Raw genomic sequence first — 21,440 nt, 5'->3', positions numbered from 1 at the left:
GCGTGTGGTGTGTCCATGGGTGTCTGTGTGAATGTGTGTGTGTGAGACTGTATGTCTGTGAATGAGTGTATGTGTGCATGTGAGCTGTGTGTGTCTGAGCCTGAGTGTGAACATGTATGGGGTTGGTGCAAGAGTGTGTGTGCGCGCATGTGTGTGTGTGTGTGTTCTGAAGGCTCTTCTCTAAGTCCAGAACCATCAGCCTCTCCATTACCCAGGGCCCTGCAGGCAAATTCATCTCTGCTGTTTGCAAGGAAGGAGTGGGAGAGAGTTCCAAACCATTTCAAAACAAATCTGTAATAATTGAGAAGCCACTTACAGGAAAGGAAACCAGCCCAGGCCATTTAAGCCTCCCTGACTCTAGGCCAGCAGGCAAGCCCTGGACAGCAGGACCCACGGGCCTCCACCAGGCATCAAACTCCCAGGCACGTGCGTTGCTGCAGGGGGGCCTCAGTGAGTCATTTAAGAGAGACAATCTTCTAAGAACTGGATGATTACACAGAGATGTGCTCATGAAGAGGTCCCCGGATCTCACGTCTAGAGAATTCCAGGAGCGAGAAAGGGGAGTGCCAGGTCCAGTGGCTCCTGGAATGCCCTTGTTCCAGGTCCTCACCTGAGGCCGAGCAGCACTTCCACACGCTCCTCTTGGAACTGACTTCTCAGCACGCGCCACTGCAAACCCGAATTCCCTCTGCACCTCACAAATCACGCATTCACAGAGCATTTCCTTAGTCACCAAGTCCCTGATAATGATGTGCAAATAAACCAGGCAGTAAATATCTTGTTATTTCCCATCGGCAGGTGGAAATTCACTCTCCTGGTGGTCCAGGAAGCAGTGTCTCCTAGAAGCAGCCCAACAGCAGGCAGGGGCCTGGGGCCTCGTCGGTCACTGTCAGCACCTCCGGCGTCCAGCCCCCGATCCACCAGGAAGCGATCGCGGCCCTGATCCCATCCATTTAAAAAGAGTAACCGTGGGCCGGGCGCGGTGGCTCAAGCCTGTAATCCCAGCACTTTGGGAGGCCGAGACGGGTGGATCACGAGGTCAGGAGATCAAGACCATCCTGGCTAACACGGTGAAACCCCGTCTCTACTAAAAATACAAAAAAACTGGCTGGGTGAGGTGGCGGGTGCCTGTAGTCCCAGCTACTTGGGAGGCTGAGGCAGGAGAATGGCGTGAACCTGGGAGGCGGAGCTTGCAGTGAGCTGAGATCCGGCCACTGCACTCCAGCCTGGGCGACAGAGCCAGACTCCGTTTCAAAAAAAAAAAAAAAAAAAGAGTAACCGTGGAGCTGCTGGGCTCCGGAAGGCAGGTGGCCCCTGAGTCCCTCTGTGCCCAGGCTCACAAGTGTCAGGCCTCTGAGCCCAAGCCAAGCCATCACATCCCCTGTGACTTGCACGTATATGACCAGATGGCCTGAAGTAACTGAGGAATGGCAAAAGAAGTGAAAATGCCCTGCCCCTGCCTTAACTGATGACATTTCACCACAAAAGAAGTGAAAATGGCCGGTCCTTGCCTTAAGTGATGACATTACCTTGTGGAAGTCCTTTTCCTGGCTCATCCTGGCTCAGAAAACTCCCCCACTGAGCAGCTTGTGACCTCCACTCCTGCCCGCCAGAGAACAACCCCCTTTGACTGTAATTTTCCTTTACCTACCCAAATCCTATAAAACGGCCCCACCCCTATCTCCCTTCGCTGACTCTATTCGGACTCAGCCCGCCTGCACCCAGGTGATTAAAAAGCTTTCTTGCTCACTCAAAGCCTGTTTGGTGGTCTCTTCACACGGACGCGCATGACAACCAGGAGGCCACCAATGAACTACAGCCTCCCGGGCCCTTTGCACCTGCCAGCCTCAGGGTCCCGTCATGTGCATCAGCCGGGCTCCTGCAGGACTGGTACCACGTGAGGCTTCCTGAGAACACAGACACTTCCCGGGGTCACCACTGGAGAATCACCCCCTCTTTGCCCAACACCTGCGTGGAGTCAGAAACAGCTCTGCTTGTCCCGGGATAACCGAGAGAATCCATTCACAGAGCACAAAGTAGACGCTTTTCCCAGCGTCCCTGAGATGGCCCATTCTCAGAGGAAGAATAGAGATTCGGGGCAGGAGGTAAATGCTCAGGGTCCTCTGGCTAGAACCGAAGGGCCAGGGTTGTCTGCACTCTGCTCTTCCCCCACCCGCCTGAATTCACCACGCCTGGCCTCACCCTGACTGGAGAGAGAAACGGGCCATCCCACTGTTCCAGCCCTGACACACACAAATCTGGCTTCCACACCTTCCTGTTTGTAACACAACCTGCCTGCACCTCCCGGACACGAGGATGCAGAAATCCACTGACTCTGTGCTGGAGCCAGTCAGGCTGCTCCATGGATCTGCCCCACCTGCCACTGAGCCGGCAAATCGGCCACCACGGCTGGGCAACTGGGGCTGGAGAAAGTGACTGCTCACCTTTCCAAAGTCTCGCACATCGAAGAGGTCAAAGGGGTCAAACAGCTCGCTGTTCCTTAATCCGAATTTATCATGGCAGACTTTCAGGAAGGTCCGTATGTTCTTCAAACACAGGAACTAGAGAGAGAAAACAAAGGGTAGGGAAAAACTTATTAAAACCGTAAGCTCTGTAAAAAACCATAACAGCAACAGCAGCAAGCTCTGGCTTCCATGTGCCAGCACATCCAAGCTCATTCCTGTTTTCTCAAGGAGGAAATGGGCTCAGAGAGACGACGAAACCCCCCCATCCCAAGGCTGTCGGGTGGGAAGCCAGGCCTGGATGGAAGCAGACAGCCCGGCCCCACGTCCAAGTGTGTAACCACCACTGCCCCCGGCCTCCTCACCACACAGCTGCAAAACCCCCAAGGCCTTTGCATTCAGAAGACACGCCACTCCCCATAACGGTTGGTCAGGGCGGCAAGGCAGCACCCTCCATGCCATCCAACCCAGCCCTCCCAAGCACACCCAGCACACGTCAAGGCCGACAGTCACGGCTGAAGCAGAATATGGCAGCCTTGAGTCAACAAGAATGGCTGGTGCATGCTCACGTGGGCACGTGCACAGGCGTGTGCGCACACACGAGGCTTCTGACAACACCAACACATCCTTCCTACTCACGGGTGACAAAGCCAACAGCCAGGGGCCACCCCCAGGAAGCCGTGGAGGACCCAGAGAGTGGCAGGTGCCAACCACAGTGGAAGGGTGGAGGGAGCACAAAAGCCAGAAATCCCAAACCAACGCGTGGGCCATCTCCTCTCGGCCCACTGCCAACCAGTGAGCTCTCGGCCCTCACCGCGCCTGACGTGCCACAAGGACGGCAGGCTTGGCGGGGCGGAATGGCCATCTGCCCAGTCTTCGTGGAGAAATAGCTGGTAAGCAAACTTACAAGGGAGCAGGTGAGATGGCCCGGGGGGGGCAGGCTGTGGAGTCACTCAGGCCCGGGTTGGAATCCTGTCTGCTGACTCCAGCAGGGAGACCAGGGAGAGTGGCCAGACCAGGCCTGGTTTCCCACCGCCACCTGCCTCACAGGGTTAATCACGTGCCCTGATGACCAGAGTGGGCAGTGGGGTGTGGGAGCTGTCAGCCCCCCAGTCCAGCTCAGCATAGGGATGCACAAGGGGAAGCCGCGGCACACATGGCCCAAGAAGAGCCCGGGATTGTCATCCTCATCAGTAACCGTCCCCTACCGACAAACTACCCAGCTCCAAGAGAAGTTCAGAGAGCCTGCCCCTGCTCACTGGAAATTGAGAGGAATGGACAGATTTAGATATAGTGCAGGTCAGAATCAGAGCCTAAGAGCGTGAAGTAAGCAGCACTGAGAATGCCCTGGGAGTGCAGGGTCTCTCAGCCAGGACACACGCCCCTGCCAGCCCCTTCCTCTGCCTCACAGCAGGCAGTGCTCACCCCAGCCCCCTCTGCCTCAGGCCACTCCTCCCATCCTGGCAGGGGTCGGCGGCTATTCATAGACAACAGATTCATTTGTTTTATCCTATAGTGTGTGTGTGTGTGTGTGTGTGTGTGTGTGTGTGTTTCTGAACACTCGAGATTAACTGCAGTAATGGTACACCTTCATCCCTAAATACTGAGTGTGTATTTCCTAAGAACAAGGACATCCTCTTCCATAATCACAGTACCTATGGCAAAACCAGGAAACTAACATGGACCCCACATGGTTATCTTATCTATAGACCTTACTTGCATTTCCTTAATACATAAAGCACAACCAAAACGTCCTTTATAGTTAAAAGAAAAAAAAAAAAACTGGCCCACGTTCCAATCTGGGTTCACACACAGTGTACGCTGCCATGCCTCTTCAGTCTCCATTAATCTGGTACAATCTTCTCCAACAGGATTTTCTGGAACGATAGGAATGTTCTATCCATGTGCCGTCCAGTGGGGCAGCCACTAGATGCCTGTGCCCACCGAAAACTTGAAATGTGGCTAGTAAGGCCGGGTGCAGTGGCTCACACCTGTAACCTCAGCACTTTGGGAGGCTGAGGCAGGAGGATCACCTGAGGTCAGGAGTTCAAGACTAGCCTTCCCAACATGGTGAAACCTCGTCTCTACTAAAAATACAAAAATTACCCAGGCACGGTGGCTCATGCCTGTAGTCCCAGCTACTCGGGAGGCTGCGACAAGAGAATCACTTGCACCCAGGAGGTGGAGGTTGCAGTAAGCCAAGATCGCACCACTGCACTCCAGCCTGGGTGACAGAGCGAGACTCTGTCTCAAAAAAAAAAAAAAAAAAAAAAAAAAAGGTGGCTACTGAAAAACTGGATTGCTAATTTTAAATTAAATTTTAAAGCTACATGTGGCTAGTAACTGCTAGTTTAGACAATGTGGATCTAAAACACTCCATGATCTTTGTTTTTCACGACCTGTTCATTCTTTTTTTTTTTTTTTTTTTGAGACGGAGTCTTGCTCTCTCGCCCGGGCTGGAGTGCAGTGGCCGGATCTCAGCTCACTGCAAGCTCCGCCTCCCGGGTTTACGCCATTCTCCTGCCTCAGCCTCCCGAGTAGCTGGGACTACAGGCGCCCGCCACCCCGCCCGGCTAGTTTTTTGTATTTTTTAGTAGAGACGGGTTTTCACCGTGTTAGCCAGGATGGTCTCGATCTCCTGACCTCGTGATCCGCCCGTCTCAGCCTCCCAAAGTGCTGGGATTACAGGCTTGAGCCACCGCGCCCGGCCACGACCTGTTAATTCTGAACAATATAGACACGAAAGGACAAATCCCGTGTGATTATTTTTTTTGAGACGGAATTTCACCCTTGTTGCCCAGGCTGGAGTGTAATGGCGCGATCTCGGCTCACCACAACCTCTGCCTCCTGGGTTCAAGCAATTCTCCTGCCTGAGGTTCCTGAGTAGCTGGGATTACAGGCATGTGCCACCAAGCCCGGCTAATTTTTGTATTTTTAGTAGAGATGGAGTTTCTCCATGTTGGTCAGGCTGGTCTCCAACTCTCGACCTCAGGTGATCCGCCTGCCTCGGCCTCCCAAAGTGCTGGGATTAGAGGCATGAGCCACCGTGCCCGGCCATGGTTCCACTTTCATGAGGCCCCGGGAGTCGTCAGATCCACAGAGAGAGAAAGCAGAATGGCGGGCGCCCTCGAAGGGCTGGGCAACAGGGTGTTGTGGTTTTGTGGGGAACAGAGCTCTCACTTGGGGAGATGAGAGAGTCCTGTGGATGGTGGTGGTGGCGCCTGCCAACAAAGTGAATGTGTTTGATGCTACTGGACAGTGGCCTAGAGAAAAACTGGAGAAGATGCCGAGTTTTATGTTATGTGTATTTTACCACAATAAAAAGATTAATTAGAAGAGAGACAGAGAGACATGGAGACACAGACCCACAAGGAGGGCATGTGACGATGGGCCCCTTTCCTTAGCAACTGGGAGTGATGCAGCTGTGGGCCAGCCACACCAAGGGTGGCCACTGCTGACAGAAGCAGGAGAGGGCGTGGGACGGGTTCTCCCTGGAGGCCCCAGAAGGAACTGTTGCTGCTGCACACAGTTAATTCAGGCTTCTGGTCTGCAGCCCTAGGAATAATAAGGTTCTGCTGCTTAAAGCCACCACGTCCATGGCGCTTGGTGAGGGCAGCGCCAGACACTGGAGCTGGGAGTGGGCCTGCGCCGGGGAAGGAGCTGCACCCTCTCGCTCGTCTGTACTGCCGCGTGCGCTGCGGCTTCCAGCCCGGCGCGACTATTTTTTGCATATGGCTCGTCTGTAATTTCCACGAAGCATTTATTTTCATTCTTCCTCAGCCTCCCAAGTTTAGAGTTAATTACACAGATCCCAACCATAATCACAGCCGGCCAGGCCCAGGCTTCCTTTCGGGCGCAGGATGGGGCCAGAGCACCCCTTTCCCGTGGGCCCAGCAACTGCTGTGCCTGGCCCGGCCCCACTCGTGGCCACTCTGGTCACCCTAACCTTTAAGAAGTCCTCCTGGTGCAGCTCTGGGCCCAACCCAGGGTGGTCTCTGCAAAACTGAGCCACACAGGCTGATGCAGATGGCAGGAACAGGGACCATATGGACAGGGATGACAGAGACCGGGACGAAGCCTGGGCACCACGTCAGCCTCCACCTCGAAGGAGGCCGCACAGGGCCCGGCCTCCCTTCAGTGAGCGTTTCCTGTGCTTTCTACAGTTCATCCCATTTTCCACGAAGGGAAACTGAGGCACAGAGCGTTAAGGACGCGGGCACCTGATCAGAGGGCAGCAGCGCCAAGAATGAAGCTACGTCGGCATTGGCCAGGGCCAAGGCCCTCTGAGAGGACGGGTGTGTGAGCAGGCACCAGGTCCCTCCTGCCATCCCTGAGCCCCTTTCCTCGGTGGCCCAGTCTGCAAGGTCTGTAGTCGCCCTGGAGCCAATCAGAACCTCAAGGTCCAGGTTCTAGACAGAGACCCCGACGGTTGGCAGGGACTGGACCCAAGGCTGAGGTTGCCGCAAGTGCGTCTTGGCCACAGGGGCCCATTGAGGACACAGGCCGAGGGACAGTGGGTAAGGGAGGCCCAGATGGTGGTCAGCGCCAGGTGAAAAGTCCCCTGTCCATGCTCAAGCTGTGGGGGCTGGCTTCAGCTGTCACCTGTGGCTGCAGGAGCAAGTGGCATTCTCTCTCATTGATCCAACCTGGTCTTCGGGACCCCCCCCCCCCCCCCCACAAAGGCAGCCACTGCTTGCCCCAGCATCCTGGACTGTAAGTCCAGCTGAGTGGTCACAGCAAGGGTCTGTCCCCAGAAAACAAGCCCTGTGACAAGGGTCCCAGGGTGAGTGGCCTCTCCCCCAGGCTGGCGGCTATGGGGTCCCCACTGTGTTTGCTTAGGACACTCTGAGCGGGCATGGGCTACCCCACCTCCCACTGTCCACAGCCCCAGACTGCAGGGAGGGCTCCTGCCCCTGGGCCCTAAGAATCCCTTGTCCAGGCCCTGCCGCTGCAACGAGAGGCGGCGTGTACTGTGCCCTGGAAACGTCAGCCCCTTTCTCTCCAGCCCATTCACCGGCAGCCGCGGACCTAATCAGGCTGAAATCGGATTAGTGTGGTGACACAGGCTCCATGCCCAGCCGCCCACCTCCCCAGGCTCAGCTGCACTGTCCTTCAGCTCTTGCAAGGCGCCAGGGCGGGGCGTCACAGACAGGACAGGCAGGGCAGGGCCAGAGAGCCAAGACCCCAGAGCCAGGACCCAGGGTCTGAGCCACAGATGAGGCCCGAGGGCACCCTGGAGGGCAAGTTTCATGGCCACGCTCACATGCTCACAGGACGGTCACGTCTCTTTAGGGTCTCTGAAACAATCTACCGTGATGGGGACATAATGGCAGGGACAGGCCTGTCTGCCCTGCAGAACCCACGGCAGCCCACCAAGAGCAGGGGTGCCCTTCAGCCTATGTGAGCCCTTCCACTGCCCCTTACTGGCAACGAGTCACCGGCAGTGCTGGAGTGGGACACAGGACAGGCCTGCCCCGCCCTCCAGAGCTGGCATCTAGCTGGCATGCCCTGAGAGGGCTACAAAAGGGGAAACTAAGCCAGGGGAGGCAAATCTACTTGCCTGAGTCACACAGCCAGCAGGCCTCAGCTGGGGAGTTGCAGTTTGGACACAGGTGGCTTGGGCATCAACCCCTGGGCGATGGGGATGGAGTAATGGCAGAGCTTGATGATGACCACAGGCAGGGTGGATGCCAACGTGCACCAACAGCCAATGCACTCACCACCTGCAGCCAACTCACTCACCACCTGCACAGCCTGCGAGGTGTGCACGGGCCCATTGCACAGACAGACAACCAAGGCTCCAAGCAGTGAGCTCATGGGTAGGCCCAGGATTCCGGGGCAAAAGGAGTGGCCAGGATGCGAAAGGGCAGCAGGTCCCTGCCTAAGGAGATGCGAGAAAGTCCTGTCTCACCAAGGATGGTGGCACAAGGCCTGCATCTTCAAGGCAGGTGCCACACAGTCTCAGGAGCTGACTCCCCGGCCCCAGCTGGACCACGCAGGAGGAAGGTGGGGCCGGGCTGACCTTTATGAGAGGTGACCCTCGCTGCTCCCTCCTCCCAGGAGAGCTCAGGCAAGTCTCCTCATCTGCACAGTGAGGCTCTGGCACAGAGCTCCAGGTCCTTCTGGCCATGACTGGCTGCGCATCAGGCTCTGGCACAGAGCTCCAGGTCCTTCCGGCCACGACTGGCTGCGCATCTCAGTGCGCTGACTCACAGTGATCACAGGCGCTCCACGGTCGCCAGGTTTTCCAGAAGGCCAGGCACTTGACTAAGAGCTCCCGTGCGTCACCGCAGCAATTCCTAATTTATAGATGAGGAAACTGAGGTTTCAGGAGGTCACCTGGCCTGCCCAAGGTCACTAGCAAGGATGTAACCGAGCTAACAACAGATCTGGGATGGTTTGACCCCCAAGGCCAGACTGCTGGCCTTATCCCATCTGTGGGTTTCTGGGCAGGGAAATCTCGTTATTTTTTTTCCTTTTTTAAGATGACTTTGAGGAACAGCACTTTGAGGAAAACCCGGTCTGTTCAGAGGAGATGGGGAGGTGCTGAGTGTAGGAGCCTGGCCTTTGGGCTTGAGGGGCAGGCCCCACCCACAGAAACCAAGGCTTGGGAATGAGGCCAGAGAGGAGGGGGCTGAACTGGTTGATCGGCATACAATAACTAACTAGCATGAATGCCCCGTTTCACAGCCCGCTAGCACTTTCACATCCACATTTGCTCCGTCCCCACAAACAACTTGTATTTTGAGCCCCCTCGTTTGCAGATGTGGAAAAGGAGGCACCAGAAGGCAGGCGACCCACAATCTGAACCCAGGCCTAGTACCTCTCAGGATGCCCCCAGCCTCTGGCAGGCCCATCCCCGGGAAAATCCCTTCAGCTGCCCCACCAGGAAGGTCAGGGGCCCGGGTGTCCTTAGTCCCAGGAGTGACACTCAGCTGGAGGTGGGGTCCCACAGGGAAAGCCCCAAGCTGGGGTCTCCAGATCGCCTGGCCCAACCTTCCCCATCCATGTAGATTGTCACCAACAGGCAGGACTTCTCCCAGGCCTCTGGCTGGCATCCCTGAACCACCCACTCCTGTCCCGTACAGTCCCACCTCCCCGACCCGGCCTCTTGCACACAGCCACATTCCAGTGCAGACCCCACAGCAGGTGCTGCAGGTGGGGACAACCCAGGCCTGCTCCTCCTCAACAGCCACACAGCTTCTCTGTACCTCAGTTTCTCAATCTGTAAAATGGGCAAGGAGAACCCTGCCCTCTGATTTCCACGATGCTGGAACTCTCACTCAAAATAAAAAGAGACTGTACTGAGGCCATCTCACTGGGGAAGTCCAGAAATCCCCTGAGACATTGGTCACTGGAAGAGCCGGCAGGGGGTTGGGGGGACACAGTTGGCTGGAGCTGAGGAGCACCCACACCGCACGAGAACCTGGGCCCTTCATCACCATGGTCCCACCCTGGAGCTGTTAGCCCACCACCCCGCTGGCCTTTAGTTCGTAGCAGAGCTCCTCAAGGCAGGTGCCAGGGACTAGGGGAGGGACACAGGCCGACAAGGGACTTCAAGGGCCCGGCCTCAGGCTCTTTGCTCATGGCCAGAGCAGCCCAGCAACTGGGAGGTGAAGACTCCCGCCCCATGTGCCCCTTGCTGCAAAAGGGAATCTGGGCACTACACCCCCCAAAGAAACAGGACACCACAGCTTTTGGGCCTCAGGAGAACAGGCACTCTCTTTTCAAGCCCTTGGGTCTTTCTGAGCAAGTCGGGGTCTCCGTGTGCGGCCTCCACGCTCTGCAGCAAAGGCTCCAGGAAGTACTCACAGACATAGTGCGATTTCTTGAAATACTTCAACAAGTGTTACTAACACTGTGCTTAGCAGAGACTGACTGCACGCCCGGCTGCTCTGCTTCCGGCTGGAGTGGCACTGACTCCCTGGGGCCACGCTGCTGCGCCGTGCTCATCAGAAGCTCTGACTGGCAGCTGAGGATGTCTTTGATCAATAAAAAATGGGGAAACAAATTAATTTCCTGTTTTATTTATGCCAAGCTCATTCCAAAAGCCACTTAAAATAGCTTGATTACTATTCAACAGATGCAGCTTGATGGAATGGATCAAATTTGGGGCCCATCAGGTAGATAAACAGGTGACCCTGGGTGACAGGCTGGCCAGGGGCTCACGGGGACAGGAGTTGAGGCCGTTTGCACCCTCTGGGTCCCAAATACCCTGGACAATGCCTAGCCCATCGCAGGGGCTCAGTATCTGGTAGACGAACAAATGAACCAATGAATTAATGAATGAACAAATGAATGAATGTCTAGGAAGCGCCCTTAGGTGCCCTCTGACTGCTGACACCTCTCAAAGGGCCCTGCTTTCCCATCAAGCAGCAGAGAGTCCACGAAGCCTTCCAAGGTGTCCGGGGTCTCCAAGGACAGTCACTGCTGCTTAGGTGGCAACCCTCACTTCCAGAGGCATCTCTTCCAAAAACAAGCATGCAGGTGGAACTTAGCATCTGGCCTCGACCCCTTATTCCTGCACACATCAATGTCACCTGCATAACTCTACACACCAGTCCACCAGGGACCCATTAGCTGGTCAGATCCAATAACCATTCTAGCGGGATGGTGGTCCTTTATTGCCCATTTTACAGATGAGGAGACCGAGACTCAGGGACGTCTGCATCTGCATTAAAACTGGTCTGTCTGTTCCCAGCACTTTGGGAGGCCGAGACGGGCAGATCACAAGGTCAGGAGATCGAGACCATCCTGGCTAACCCGGTGAAACCCCATCTCTACTAAAATATACAAAAAACTAGCCGGGCAAGGTGGCGGGCACCTGTAGTCCCAGCTACTCGGGAGGCTGAGGCAGGAGAATGGCGTGAACCCGAAAGGCGGAGCTTGCAGTGAGCTGAGATCCGGCCACTGCACTCCAGTTTGGGCGACAGAGCGAGACTCCGTCTCAAAAAAAAAACAAAAACAAAAAACTGGTCTGTCGTCGGGCACGGTGGCTCACACCTATAATCCTGGCACTTTGAGAGGCTGAGGCGGGTGGATCACCTGAGGTCGGAAGTTTGAGACTAGCCTGACCAACATGGTGAAACCCCATCTCTACTAAAAATACAAAATTAGCTGGGTGTGGTGGTACAGGCCTGTAATCCCAGCTACTCAGGAGGCTGAGGCAGGAGAATCGCTTGAACTCGGGAGGTGGAGGTTGCAGTGAGCGGAGATCGTGCCATTGCACTCCAGCCTGGGCAACAATAGTGAAACTCCATCTCAAAAAAAAAAAAAAAACTGGTCTAACTTGACGGTCATCATCAACACTGAGAGGCTTCCCAGGCCATCACCAGGGCCCCTGCACCGAGGTCTTTGTGTGTGTGTGTGAGAGACAGTCTCAGTGCATCAACCAGGCTGGAGTACAGTGACGTGATCTCAGCTCACTGCAACCTTCGCTTCCCAGGTTCAAGCGATCCTCCCACCTCAGCCTCCCAAGCAGCTGGGACTACAGGCCTGTGCTACCATGACGAGCTAATTTTTCTATTTTTAGTAGAGATGGGGTTTCCCCACGTTGGCCAGGCTGGTCTCAAACTCCTGGCCTCAACTGATCCACCTGCCTTGGCCTCCCAAAGTGCTGGGATTATAGGCAAGAGCAGCTATGCCCAGACCGCACTGAGCCCTTAAAGAGACACTGCAGTGCAGGGCTCCCAAGGCAGATGTCCAAGGCCACTCCAGCTCATTCGCTGCTCCAAGCAGGGAAAGCACAGCTCAGCCAGGGATTGACTGAGGAGTGTCGCGAGTCGATTTTGTCTGGACGATTGAACATGAACACTTCCTTCGCTCGGGCCCATTTCCTCAGCTGCGCATGCACCAGGGCCAAGGCACCAGGCCAGCAGGCTGAGTGATGAACCCGACCCGCCTTTGCCCATGCCCCGAAGCCCTCCAAGGACCCACCTCTGCTGCTGACGGTGGGTTTAAGTCAAGGCGGGAGGTATAAAGAGTGGCCCACATAATCAGGACTTCAATGTCAGGGTCAAACCACAGGTTTTCTATAAAGCTAGCAGGAAATTGCTTTTCTAGTATTTCTCTTTATAACCATCTTCCCTGAGCCAGCTTCTGAGTGCCGGAGGGTTCAAATCCTACTCTCCTGCCGCCTGGCTCTGAGCGATTAGCCCAGACGCACGCCTGCGCCTCGGCCTTCCGGGTTGCTCTCACAGGACCTCAGCCCCTCCTCTCTGCTGCAGCTCACAAGCCGTCTGTGAAACAGGCTCTTGTCTCCGCCGCCTCATTTTCTCCATTTCTTCCCTCTTCCGGAAAGTAGCCTCCAAGGTCAACACCAGGGCACGCGCACGCTCTCCGGGGCACCCTCTCTCCAGCGCAATTGGGCAATCCAACTCCAGACGGACCCAAGCAGAGCGCGCGATTCTTCCCATTCCCCCACCGCCCACTAAAATTAAAGCCAAGTGGATCCCTTCGCAGCCAGCAGACACCGGATGATCGCTCTCCAGTCTGAAGGAACGATTCTCGCTATGATCCCTTCCTGCTGGGCTAAAAATATTGAAGGAAAAATGCAACTGCAGCACCAGAAAGCTTCCCAAGCCCGAGGGTGAAAATGAGCCTCCTCCTATGATTGGAAACCAAAGGCAGGCACGGCCCTTGGCTATGGAGGCAGCAAGGTGGGAGGCGGCCTCTTCCCCTGCCGAAGGCCACAAGCCAGCCACACGACAGCAAAGTGTCAAAAACTCTTCTTAGCCAATTGCCAAACGGGCAACTATGGGGGCTGGAGACAAGAGCTGGCACCCAGCAGGATCAGAGCAGGAGTGGGCCAGGCACTGTGGGGCTTTCAGCCTGAAAAAGTCCCTCACGCCCGCCATGTCCCCATTTGGAGCTCCTGCTGGAGCCTCTCCTGCAGGTGCCTACAAAGCCCCACCCACCGGGGAGTGGCTGTCACCTGCCAGGCAACCCCAGCTGGACCCAATGTGGCACCTGCACCCCAGCAGTCCCTGTGCTTCATGAGGCCCATATGTGGGCACTGGGACTGCTAGACTGGAGCCCCTCTCAGCCTGGACCCCTGGGACCTGCCCTTCACCTCTCAGAGCCTCAGTCTCCTCACCTGTCAAGCAGAGGTGGCAGTCATACCCACAGCAGCTGACACCAGACCATGGCTGGGTCACTCACCTTGTGCTGGGGACAGGGCTTTTAGGCTGCTGGGCTCTGCTACAGGAACATGATCCCCAAAGCAGAGGCGTTTTCCCCATTTTACAGACAAGCAGCGTGCGGCTTCAGGAAGTGTAGTGATCTGCCCAGAGTCTTAGGCAGCAGCTCAGGATGCTATAGCAAAATCCCATAGCCCGGGAAGCTCATAAACCACAGGGACAGTTTCTTTCTTGCAGTTCCAGAGCCTGGAAGCCTAGTGCCAGCATGGTCAGGTTCCAGTGGCTTCTCCTATGTACCCTTACATAGCAGAGTGTAGAGAGAAGCAGTCCCTCCTGGTACTCTTAAAAGAGACCATCCTATTCACGAAGGGTCCCCTCTTACAACCTCATCTAAACCCAATTACCTCAAAAGGCCCCAGCTCCTAATAATATCACATTTTGGGGTAGGGTTTCAGCACAGGAATTTTGGGGAGACACAAACATTCAGTCCATAACAGCAAGTGTAGTGGGTTGAATGGGTGGGTTCCAAAGAGGCAGGCCTGCATCCAGACGCTGAGAAGCCTATTTGTGACCGTATTTGGAAAAACAGTCTTTGCAGGTAAAATTAAATTGATGCTCTCAAGCCTGGGCGCAGTGGCTCACGCCTATAGTCCCATCACTTTAGGAGGCCGAGGCAAGCAGATCATGAGGTCAGGAGTTCGAGACCAGCCTGACCAACGTGGTGAAACCCTGTCTCTACTAAAGATACAAAAAATTAGCCAGGCATGGTGGCAGGCACCTGTAATCCTAGTTACTCAGGAGGCTGAAGCAGGAGAATCACTTGAACCCCGGAGGTGGAGATTGCAGTGAGCCAAGATCTCACCACTGCACTCCAGCCTGGGCAACAGAGCGAGACTCCATCTCAAAAAAAAAAAAAAAAACAACAACAACAACAACAAAAAACACCTGTGGCTCTTGAGATAAGATTATCCCAGATTACCCGGTGGGCCCTAAATCCAAGTGTCCCTAGAAGAGAAGACAGAAGACAAGAGGTCGTGTGACGACAGAGGCACAGATTGGGATGATGCGGCCACAAGCCAAAGAGTGCCTGGGGCCATCAGAATCTTGAAGAGGCAGGATGGATCCTCCCCTAGAGCCTGTGGAGCTAGCACAGTCCCACTGACACCTAGAACCTGGAGGGAGCACAGCCCCCACTGACACCCAGAACCTGGAGGGAGCATGGGCCCCACTGACACCTAGAACGTGGAGGGAGCACAGCCCCCGCTGACACCCAGAACCTGGAGGGAGCACGCGCCCCGCTGACACCTAGAACCTGGAGGGAGCACGGCCCCCGCTGACACCTAGAACCTGGAGGGAGCACGGCCCCCGCTGACACCTGCACAACCTGGAGGGAGCACGGCCCCCGCTGACACCCAGAACCTGGAGGGAGCACGGCCCCCGCTGACACCTAGAACCTGGAGGGAGCATGGCCCCCGCTGACACCTAGAACCTGGAGGGAGCACGGCCCCCGCTGACACCTAGAACCTGGAGGGAGCACCGCCCCACTGACACCTGTACAACCTGGAGGGAGCACGGCCCCCGCTGACACCTAGAACCTGGAGGGAGCACTGCCCCACTGACACCTGTACAACCTGGAGGGAGCACGGCCCCCGCTGACACCTAGAACCTGGAGGGAGCACCGCCCCATTGACACCTGTACAACCTGGAGGGAGCACGGCCCCCGCTGACACCTAGAACCTGGAGGGAGCACAGCCCCAATGACACCTACAACCTGGAGGGAGCATGGCTCCACTGACACCTAGAACCTGCAGAAGGAGCACAGCCTGCCAACATCTAGAACCTCTGGAGACAGCACAGCCCCGCCAACACCTAGAGGTTCCAGAGGGAGCACAGCCCTGCTGACACCTTGGTTTCAGACTTGTGGCCTCCAGAGCTGCTGCTGGAAGGCAGTGGTCTCTGGTTCTTTGTTGGGCAACTCTGGTGGCCAGCTGGTGGCAGGCAGTCCTGTGCCCTTGGCGTTGTGCCCCCCAAGCCCACCACAACAGGCACTTGGAAAGGCTGTGGGATGAATGGGCACACAATGGAATGAATAGGGCTTGGATGAGAAACTGAGGCAGGAGTTCTCCTGGTTTCTTCCGCCCTTTGTCCTTGTTCATGCCAGCATGGGTTCCACAATGCCCTGCACCCCTGGCTCAGAGTTGGGAGACCCTAGACCCTGGGCCTGGCACACTGGGGCCCTCTGAAAATGTGGTTTTGACCCGCAGGCCCAATTCAGGGCTCTTTGGGAAGCAAAGTCCCCAGAGGGATTCTGGGAAGTCAGTGAGCACCTGTGTGGGACCTCAGACCCAGCTCCCTCTAACCACCATGGGGCCCAGCTTCAGACACCCTTGAGTGGGGACAGGGGGCTCAGGCAAAGGGTGGGGCACCTTTCCCGCAGGGAGACGCAGGTTCAAATCCTGAAGGACCCCCACACCCACCCTGGGAAACCCAGCTCCCACGACCCCCGCTCCAGGCTAACCACACGTCTCACACTCCTGGGCCTACCTGTCCAACAGCTGCCTCCCTGTCTCCGCAGAAGGCACCTAGCCCGAGTTCCCCAAAACCAAGACCTATGTGCCTCCACCCCTAGGTGTCCTCCCTCTGCAGAAGCACCCACTACTTGCCAGAGGCTGCAGCCAGCACCTGACAGGCAGCGCCTCCCACCACCCCTTGTACAGGCAGGGGGCCCCCACATGTGGGACAACACAAGCACAGGTGTGACATTCTGAAGATCCCAGCACCATAATCGTCAAGGGATCTAAAACGCCCTTCTCAACGTGCAACAAACACGGCCAATGCCACCACTGAGAGCACCGCGCCTCTCAGCTGCTGGGGAGACACTCCATGGTGAGCACCCACCATTTCGAAAAGATAAGAGTCAATTGTTATGTTCTGTTACCATCCCAGTCGTTTCTAGGGATTTCTAGAAGCGGAGTGTGCCTGGTGTTAAGAGGCTGTCCCCACGGGCACACACCACAGCTAATGTCCCTCCGTCCATCTGTCTATCTGCCCACCAGCACCTGCTGAGGGCCTGTGGCCCCACACGCATGGCCCAGGCTGCCAAATCAGTTCTGTCACCGTGGGGCGGCAAGGCACAAAGAGGACAAAGTGCGTGCGAGACGCCCACCAGGAAGGTGCCTGTACTTCAGGGAGTTTTCTCGCCTGGTGCTGGGAAGGACCCAAAGTGCCCAGGGCCGCAGCAGCACATCACAGGTGCACAGTGAAACTGAGCGAAATCCACGCGTGCCTGAAGGCTTCCAGAGGCGACATCCCAGGTCCAGCCATGGAAGACTGGGGGAAGCAGGAGCCGTGGCACTGCCGCCAAGCACTTACATGTGCCGCACACCTGCGGGGGGAGCGGGCGATGCTGCTGACACTCGAGCAGGGCAGGGTCCGTGATGTGCCTGTCCTCATGTGCATGCATGTGGGGCATCCATGCACATACACGTGGGGGTATGCAGGTGCTTAGGGGTGTACAGGCGTGCGTGCATTCATGTGTGTGCACATGTGAGTATGTGTGCATGCTCGTGATGTGTGTATGTACCAGTGTATGTATGTGTGGTGTGTGTGTCTGCATTATGATAAATAAAGCTAAGCAAAAATACATCTGCAGGAGGGCAAGGACCGAGATAAATCATTCTGAACTCCAAACAGGTGGAGAGTAAGATGTAAACAGATTTTTCCTGTTGTTTAAACGTACTTCGTTTTCATTATACTGCTGTTTGCGTGCAATGAACGCAAGTGTAGTGAGGTGAGGAAAAAGGAAGGCAGACACTCCTTCCTCCGGCTACCCCACAGACACCCACACTATGAGAAACTAGGGCGCCCCTGCAGGTGGGAGGCAGCGGTGAAGTCACCTCCAGGCTCGGCCGGGGGTGTAGGCAGGGCAGAACCTGACCAGGCCATTTCCAGCCAGACTTTGCTTCCTGTGGGGTGCTCCTGCCCCTTCAGGTCCTAACCCTTCAATCACTCAGGTTCTGGGGACCCCACGGGGAGCAACACAGCCATGCCACCCTCCACAAGCCCAGCCAGGGAGTGTGGCTCCATGCCCGACGCCAAGGCGAGGCTCCTGGCTGCTGAAGCTGAGTCAGAAGCATGGCCCCCACACTCCTCCTCGCTCCCCCCCATGCTCGTCCCCACTCCCCCCCTCCTCCCCACCCCCTTTCTCCCCACTACCCCCATACTCCTCCCCACTCCCCGTGCCACACTCCCTCCACTCCCCCAACGCTCCTCAGTCCCCCCACACCCCCCACACTCCTCCCCATTCCCCCCATGCTCCTCCACACTCCCCACAGTCCTCCTCACCCCCACGCTCCTTCCCACTCCCCCCACTCCTCTCCACTCCTCCTCACTCCCCATGGTACACCCCACCCCCTTGCTTCTCCCCACTCCCCCCATGCTCCTCCCCACACCCCCACTCCTCCCCACTCCCCCCACCACGCTCCTCCCCACTACCTCCCACTCCCCCCACACTGCTTACCACCCCAACACCCCCCACGCTCCTCCCCACTCCCCTCCACTTCCACTCCACTCCACTCCCGCCCCTACTCCTCCCCACTGCTCCCCACAGCTCTGGCCTCTGCCAGCCTGAGGGAGGCCTCTAAACCCTCCAGCTCAGGCTGCTCAGTGAAGCTCAGTTCCCGCCTTTTCTGTTCAGCACAAGGGCACGGCCCCAGCTGGAGGCCCTTGCTCCGGGGAACTCTCGGACGGGCAGCAAGCACCTCACTGCCCATCTGCTCCTTTCCTGCTTACTCAGAGTCAAGACCTGGAGCCCACGGGGCCGAGAGGCACAAAGCACAGCTTCCTGGGTGACCTTGGACAAGTCACTGACCCTCCTGGAGCCTCAGTTTCCCCAACCCAGTGGCTCTGAAAGAATTCCCTGGATTCCTGAAGAGGAGGGAGCCTCCTCACTAGGTCACAGGCAGGAACTCAACGATCTCCGGAGGTGCCGTGATCCCCTCGTCCACCTGGGCCCCGCAGCCCCTCCCCACCCTGTGACCCTCAGCCCAAGCCCCTGGGGAGGGTCTCTGGTTCTCAGGCGTGGGGTTGGGCCCAGCGGGTCTGGAGGCCTGGGGGAGGATGGGAGTCTGGGGTACTGTGCCTTTCTACTGTTTTGAGTTGTTTCTTCTTTTGCTTTGTTTTGTTTTGTTTTTTACCAACGAGTAGACATTACTTTTAGAATTTCTTAAAAAGTTATCTCAGCTTTGGTTTGGGTTGGAGGAGGGAGTCCTGTGAATGTATAAAAAGAACACAGCCAGCTAGTTTCTGAGAAGTCAGAAAATGCGAAGATCAACTGAGAAGCTGTGCTTTCTGGAAACTCCAGATCCAGGCAAACCAGCATCAGGCCCCTCGGCTGGCGGGCAGAGCACCGGGGGTTGAGGGAGCGGCAGGGGGATTCCCTGCTGCCAGGCCAACAGCTGGGCCTGCCGAGGTCAGGAATGCTGCAGCTGCAGCCTCGCCTTCCATCCCCACCCAGGCGGGAGCCCAGTGGGAGGGAGGCTGCCCCTGCCAGGGCCTGGGACAGAGACCTCTGTGGGGGACAGGCCAGGCAGGAAACCCAGCCATCCTCAAGAAGGAAAGCTGAGCCAGAGCTGGTACTTCAGCAGGGAGCTGAACTCCAGTCCTGGGCACACCTGCTCGCAGTCACAAAAAGGGCAGACTGCAGTCTGCCCAGCTCCCCGCCCAGCTCCCTGCCTTTCCCCCCGCCCACCCACCTGCCTGCGGTACCCAGGACTCTCTCCAACACCACTGGTGTCTCTCTGGTTCCTCACTCTGTGCAGGCCTACCCTCTGGTGCTCTCTGGGTTGGGATAACCGTCCCTGCTTTACCAGGTGGGGAAACTGAGGCTCGGCCTGGCAGTTAGGGGCCTCCCCTGTCCCAGCTGCTGCAGGTCCGGTCTCACTTCACCAGGGAAGGAGGTGTGCCCAGGACACCTCTCCCTGGGATGAAACGGGTTTGTTTTTTCTCCCAGTATAGAAATAACCCCGCCTGCATAAGGGCAGGGAAGTAGAATAACATGAAACCGACAAGAACTCCCATCCTAAAACACCACTAACCACTGGGGGCGTTTCTCTGTCGTCTCTTGACTCTGGGTTTTTAGGGGTTTTTTGTCGTGTGTGTGGTGTTTTCTACATATTTGACTACTGGGAACAATACGGCATGTTGAGTCTTGGCACCCCCTCGCTGACAGCACAGGTGTCCTAGCTCCCTGCCTCCCCAAGCTGCAGGGCAGGGCGAGGAGGGGAGGTCAGGGACAGGCAGTCCCTGAGAGGCCTGGTACCTTCCAGGACAAGAGGGACGTCATCTCCGTGGGCAGAGCAGGAAACGAAGGAGTGTTGAGTTCCCTGCACCTGCTGTCACTGTCACAGCTGGCCCCACCTCAGCTGGGACACCCTGCCCAGGCCACTCCAAGTGACTGTCACCACCCCAGAGCCTATGGCCAAGATGAGCTCCACCAAGTAAAAACGGTGGAGCCAACAAGGATGCCGCAGAGCACGGTTCTATCACTACCTACATTCATCCTTCATTCATCCATTCCTCAATCTTGTGACTGGTCCTATTTTGTGCCAGGCTCCAGGTACCAGGAAGAGAGCCCTGGGCCCTGCCCACAGGAAGAGACAGTCACAACCCAAGTTTCCCAGGCCAGGCCTGCGAGGTGCTCCCCGCCCTGCCCCAGGTGTTATTTTTGGAGGAGGGGGTGGGGGCCTCCCAGGGAAGTGAGAGGTGCTGAGAAACTGAGCACAGGCCACTGCACAGGCCACCGCACCCGCCACTGCACAGGCCACCGCCCCAGGGGCCCAGGACCAGGGCAGGGATTGCAGCAGAGACAGCCCCAGACGATGGGGTTCCTGACCAAGCTCTTCTCCGTGCTGACAGCTACTGAAAATGGCAAATCCATAGGCACTAAAGATGGTCCCACTGCCACCAACAGTCCTCACCCCCAGGCTGCAGGAGAGATGCTCAGAACTTGCCTGGCCAAGCCCCTGGCTGTCACCTGGGACAGCTGCTGCATGGAAGCCACAAGAGAGGCACAGCTGGGAGGCACAGACCCAGGCCCTGCACCCTGACCCGCCCCACTCAGGCTTACTGGACGGTGACCTCCCCAAGCTCCTGCCCGCTCTCTGCGTCAGACTCCTCGCTCCCAGGGTGCCCACCCCTCAAACTGTTCCTCTCACCACCCCCTTCACACCCCATTCTGCTGCAGGCCTGAGCTTTCAGGGCAGGCTCTGACCCCTGCCCCTCCCTACCAGGGAGCCCAGGGCACAGAGGCACCACACGCCCTGTAAGCGTCTGGACGGAAGAAAGAGTAAGCAGTGTAGGGGCTGGACTGTGCACCACGCCCCCCACCTTGTCCTGACTCCCAGAACCTCCAAACATGACCGATTTAGGAAAAGGGTCTTTGCAGATGTAACTGAGGCAAGGACCTCAAGAAGAAGCCATCCCAGGTTAAGGTGGGCCCCGAATCCAATGACCAGCATCCTCTTAAGAGACAGAAGAGGAGACAGACAGAGAGACGAAGCTCTGAGAAGACGAAGGCAGAGGCTGGCCAGCCAAGGAAGGCCCTGAGCCGAGAGAGGTGGAGGAGGCAGGAGGACCCTCCCCTAGTGCCTCCGGAGGGAGGGGCTGCGGCCCTGATGTCCCTGAGAATTCGGACCTCTGGCCTCCGGAACTGGAGGAGAATGCGCGTTTGTTGTCTGAACCTCCTAAGTTTGTGGTCATTTGCTGTGGCAGCCACAAAGCACACACTGAGAGCCGGGAACACCGGTGCCCCGAAACCTTACAACCGCCAGGCCCTCGTCTC

The 21,440-nt window shown here is 56.9% G+C and overlaps 1 protein-coding gene across 1 annotated transcript in view; it reads right to left on the bottom strand.

The window, feature by feature from the left end:
* The window catches only part of VAV2 (vav guanine nucleotide exchange factor 2), a 228,344-nt gene that overhangs the window by 175,108 nt on the left and 31,796 nt on the right, over positions 1–21,440 (bottom strand). The window contains exon 2 of the mRNA XM_030919729.1: positions 2,445–2,561. Coding sequence (XP_030775589.1) covers positions 2,445–2,561 — 117 coding nt within the window. The remainder of the gene's footprint in view (positions 1–2,444; positions 2,562–21,440) is intronic.

This window comes from Rhinopithecus roxellana, chromosome 16, assembly GCF_007565055.1.
Source record: "Rhinopithecus roxellana isolate Shanxi Qingling chromosome 16, ASM756505v1, whole genome shotgun sequence".
In the NCBI taxonomy this organism is placed as follows: Eukaryota; Metazoa; Chordata; class Mammalia; order Primates; family Cercopithecidae; genus Rhinopithecus; species Rhinopithecus roxellana.
This window is presented reverse-complemented; position numbering and strand designations above follow the sequence as displayed.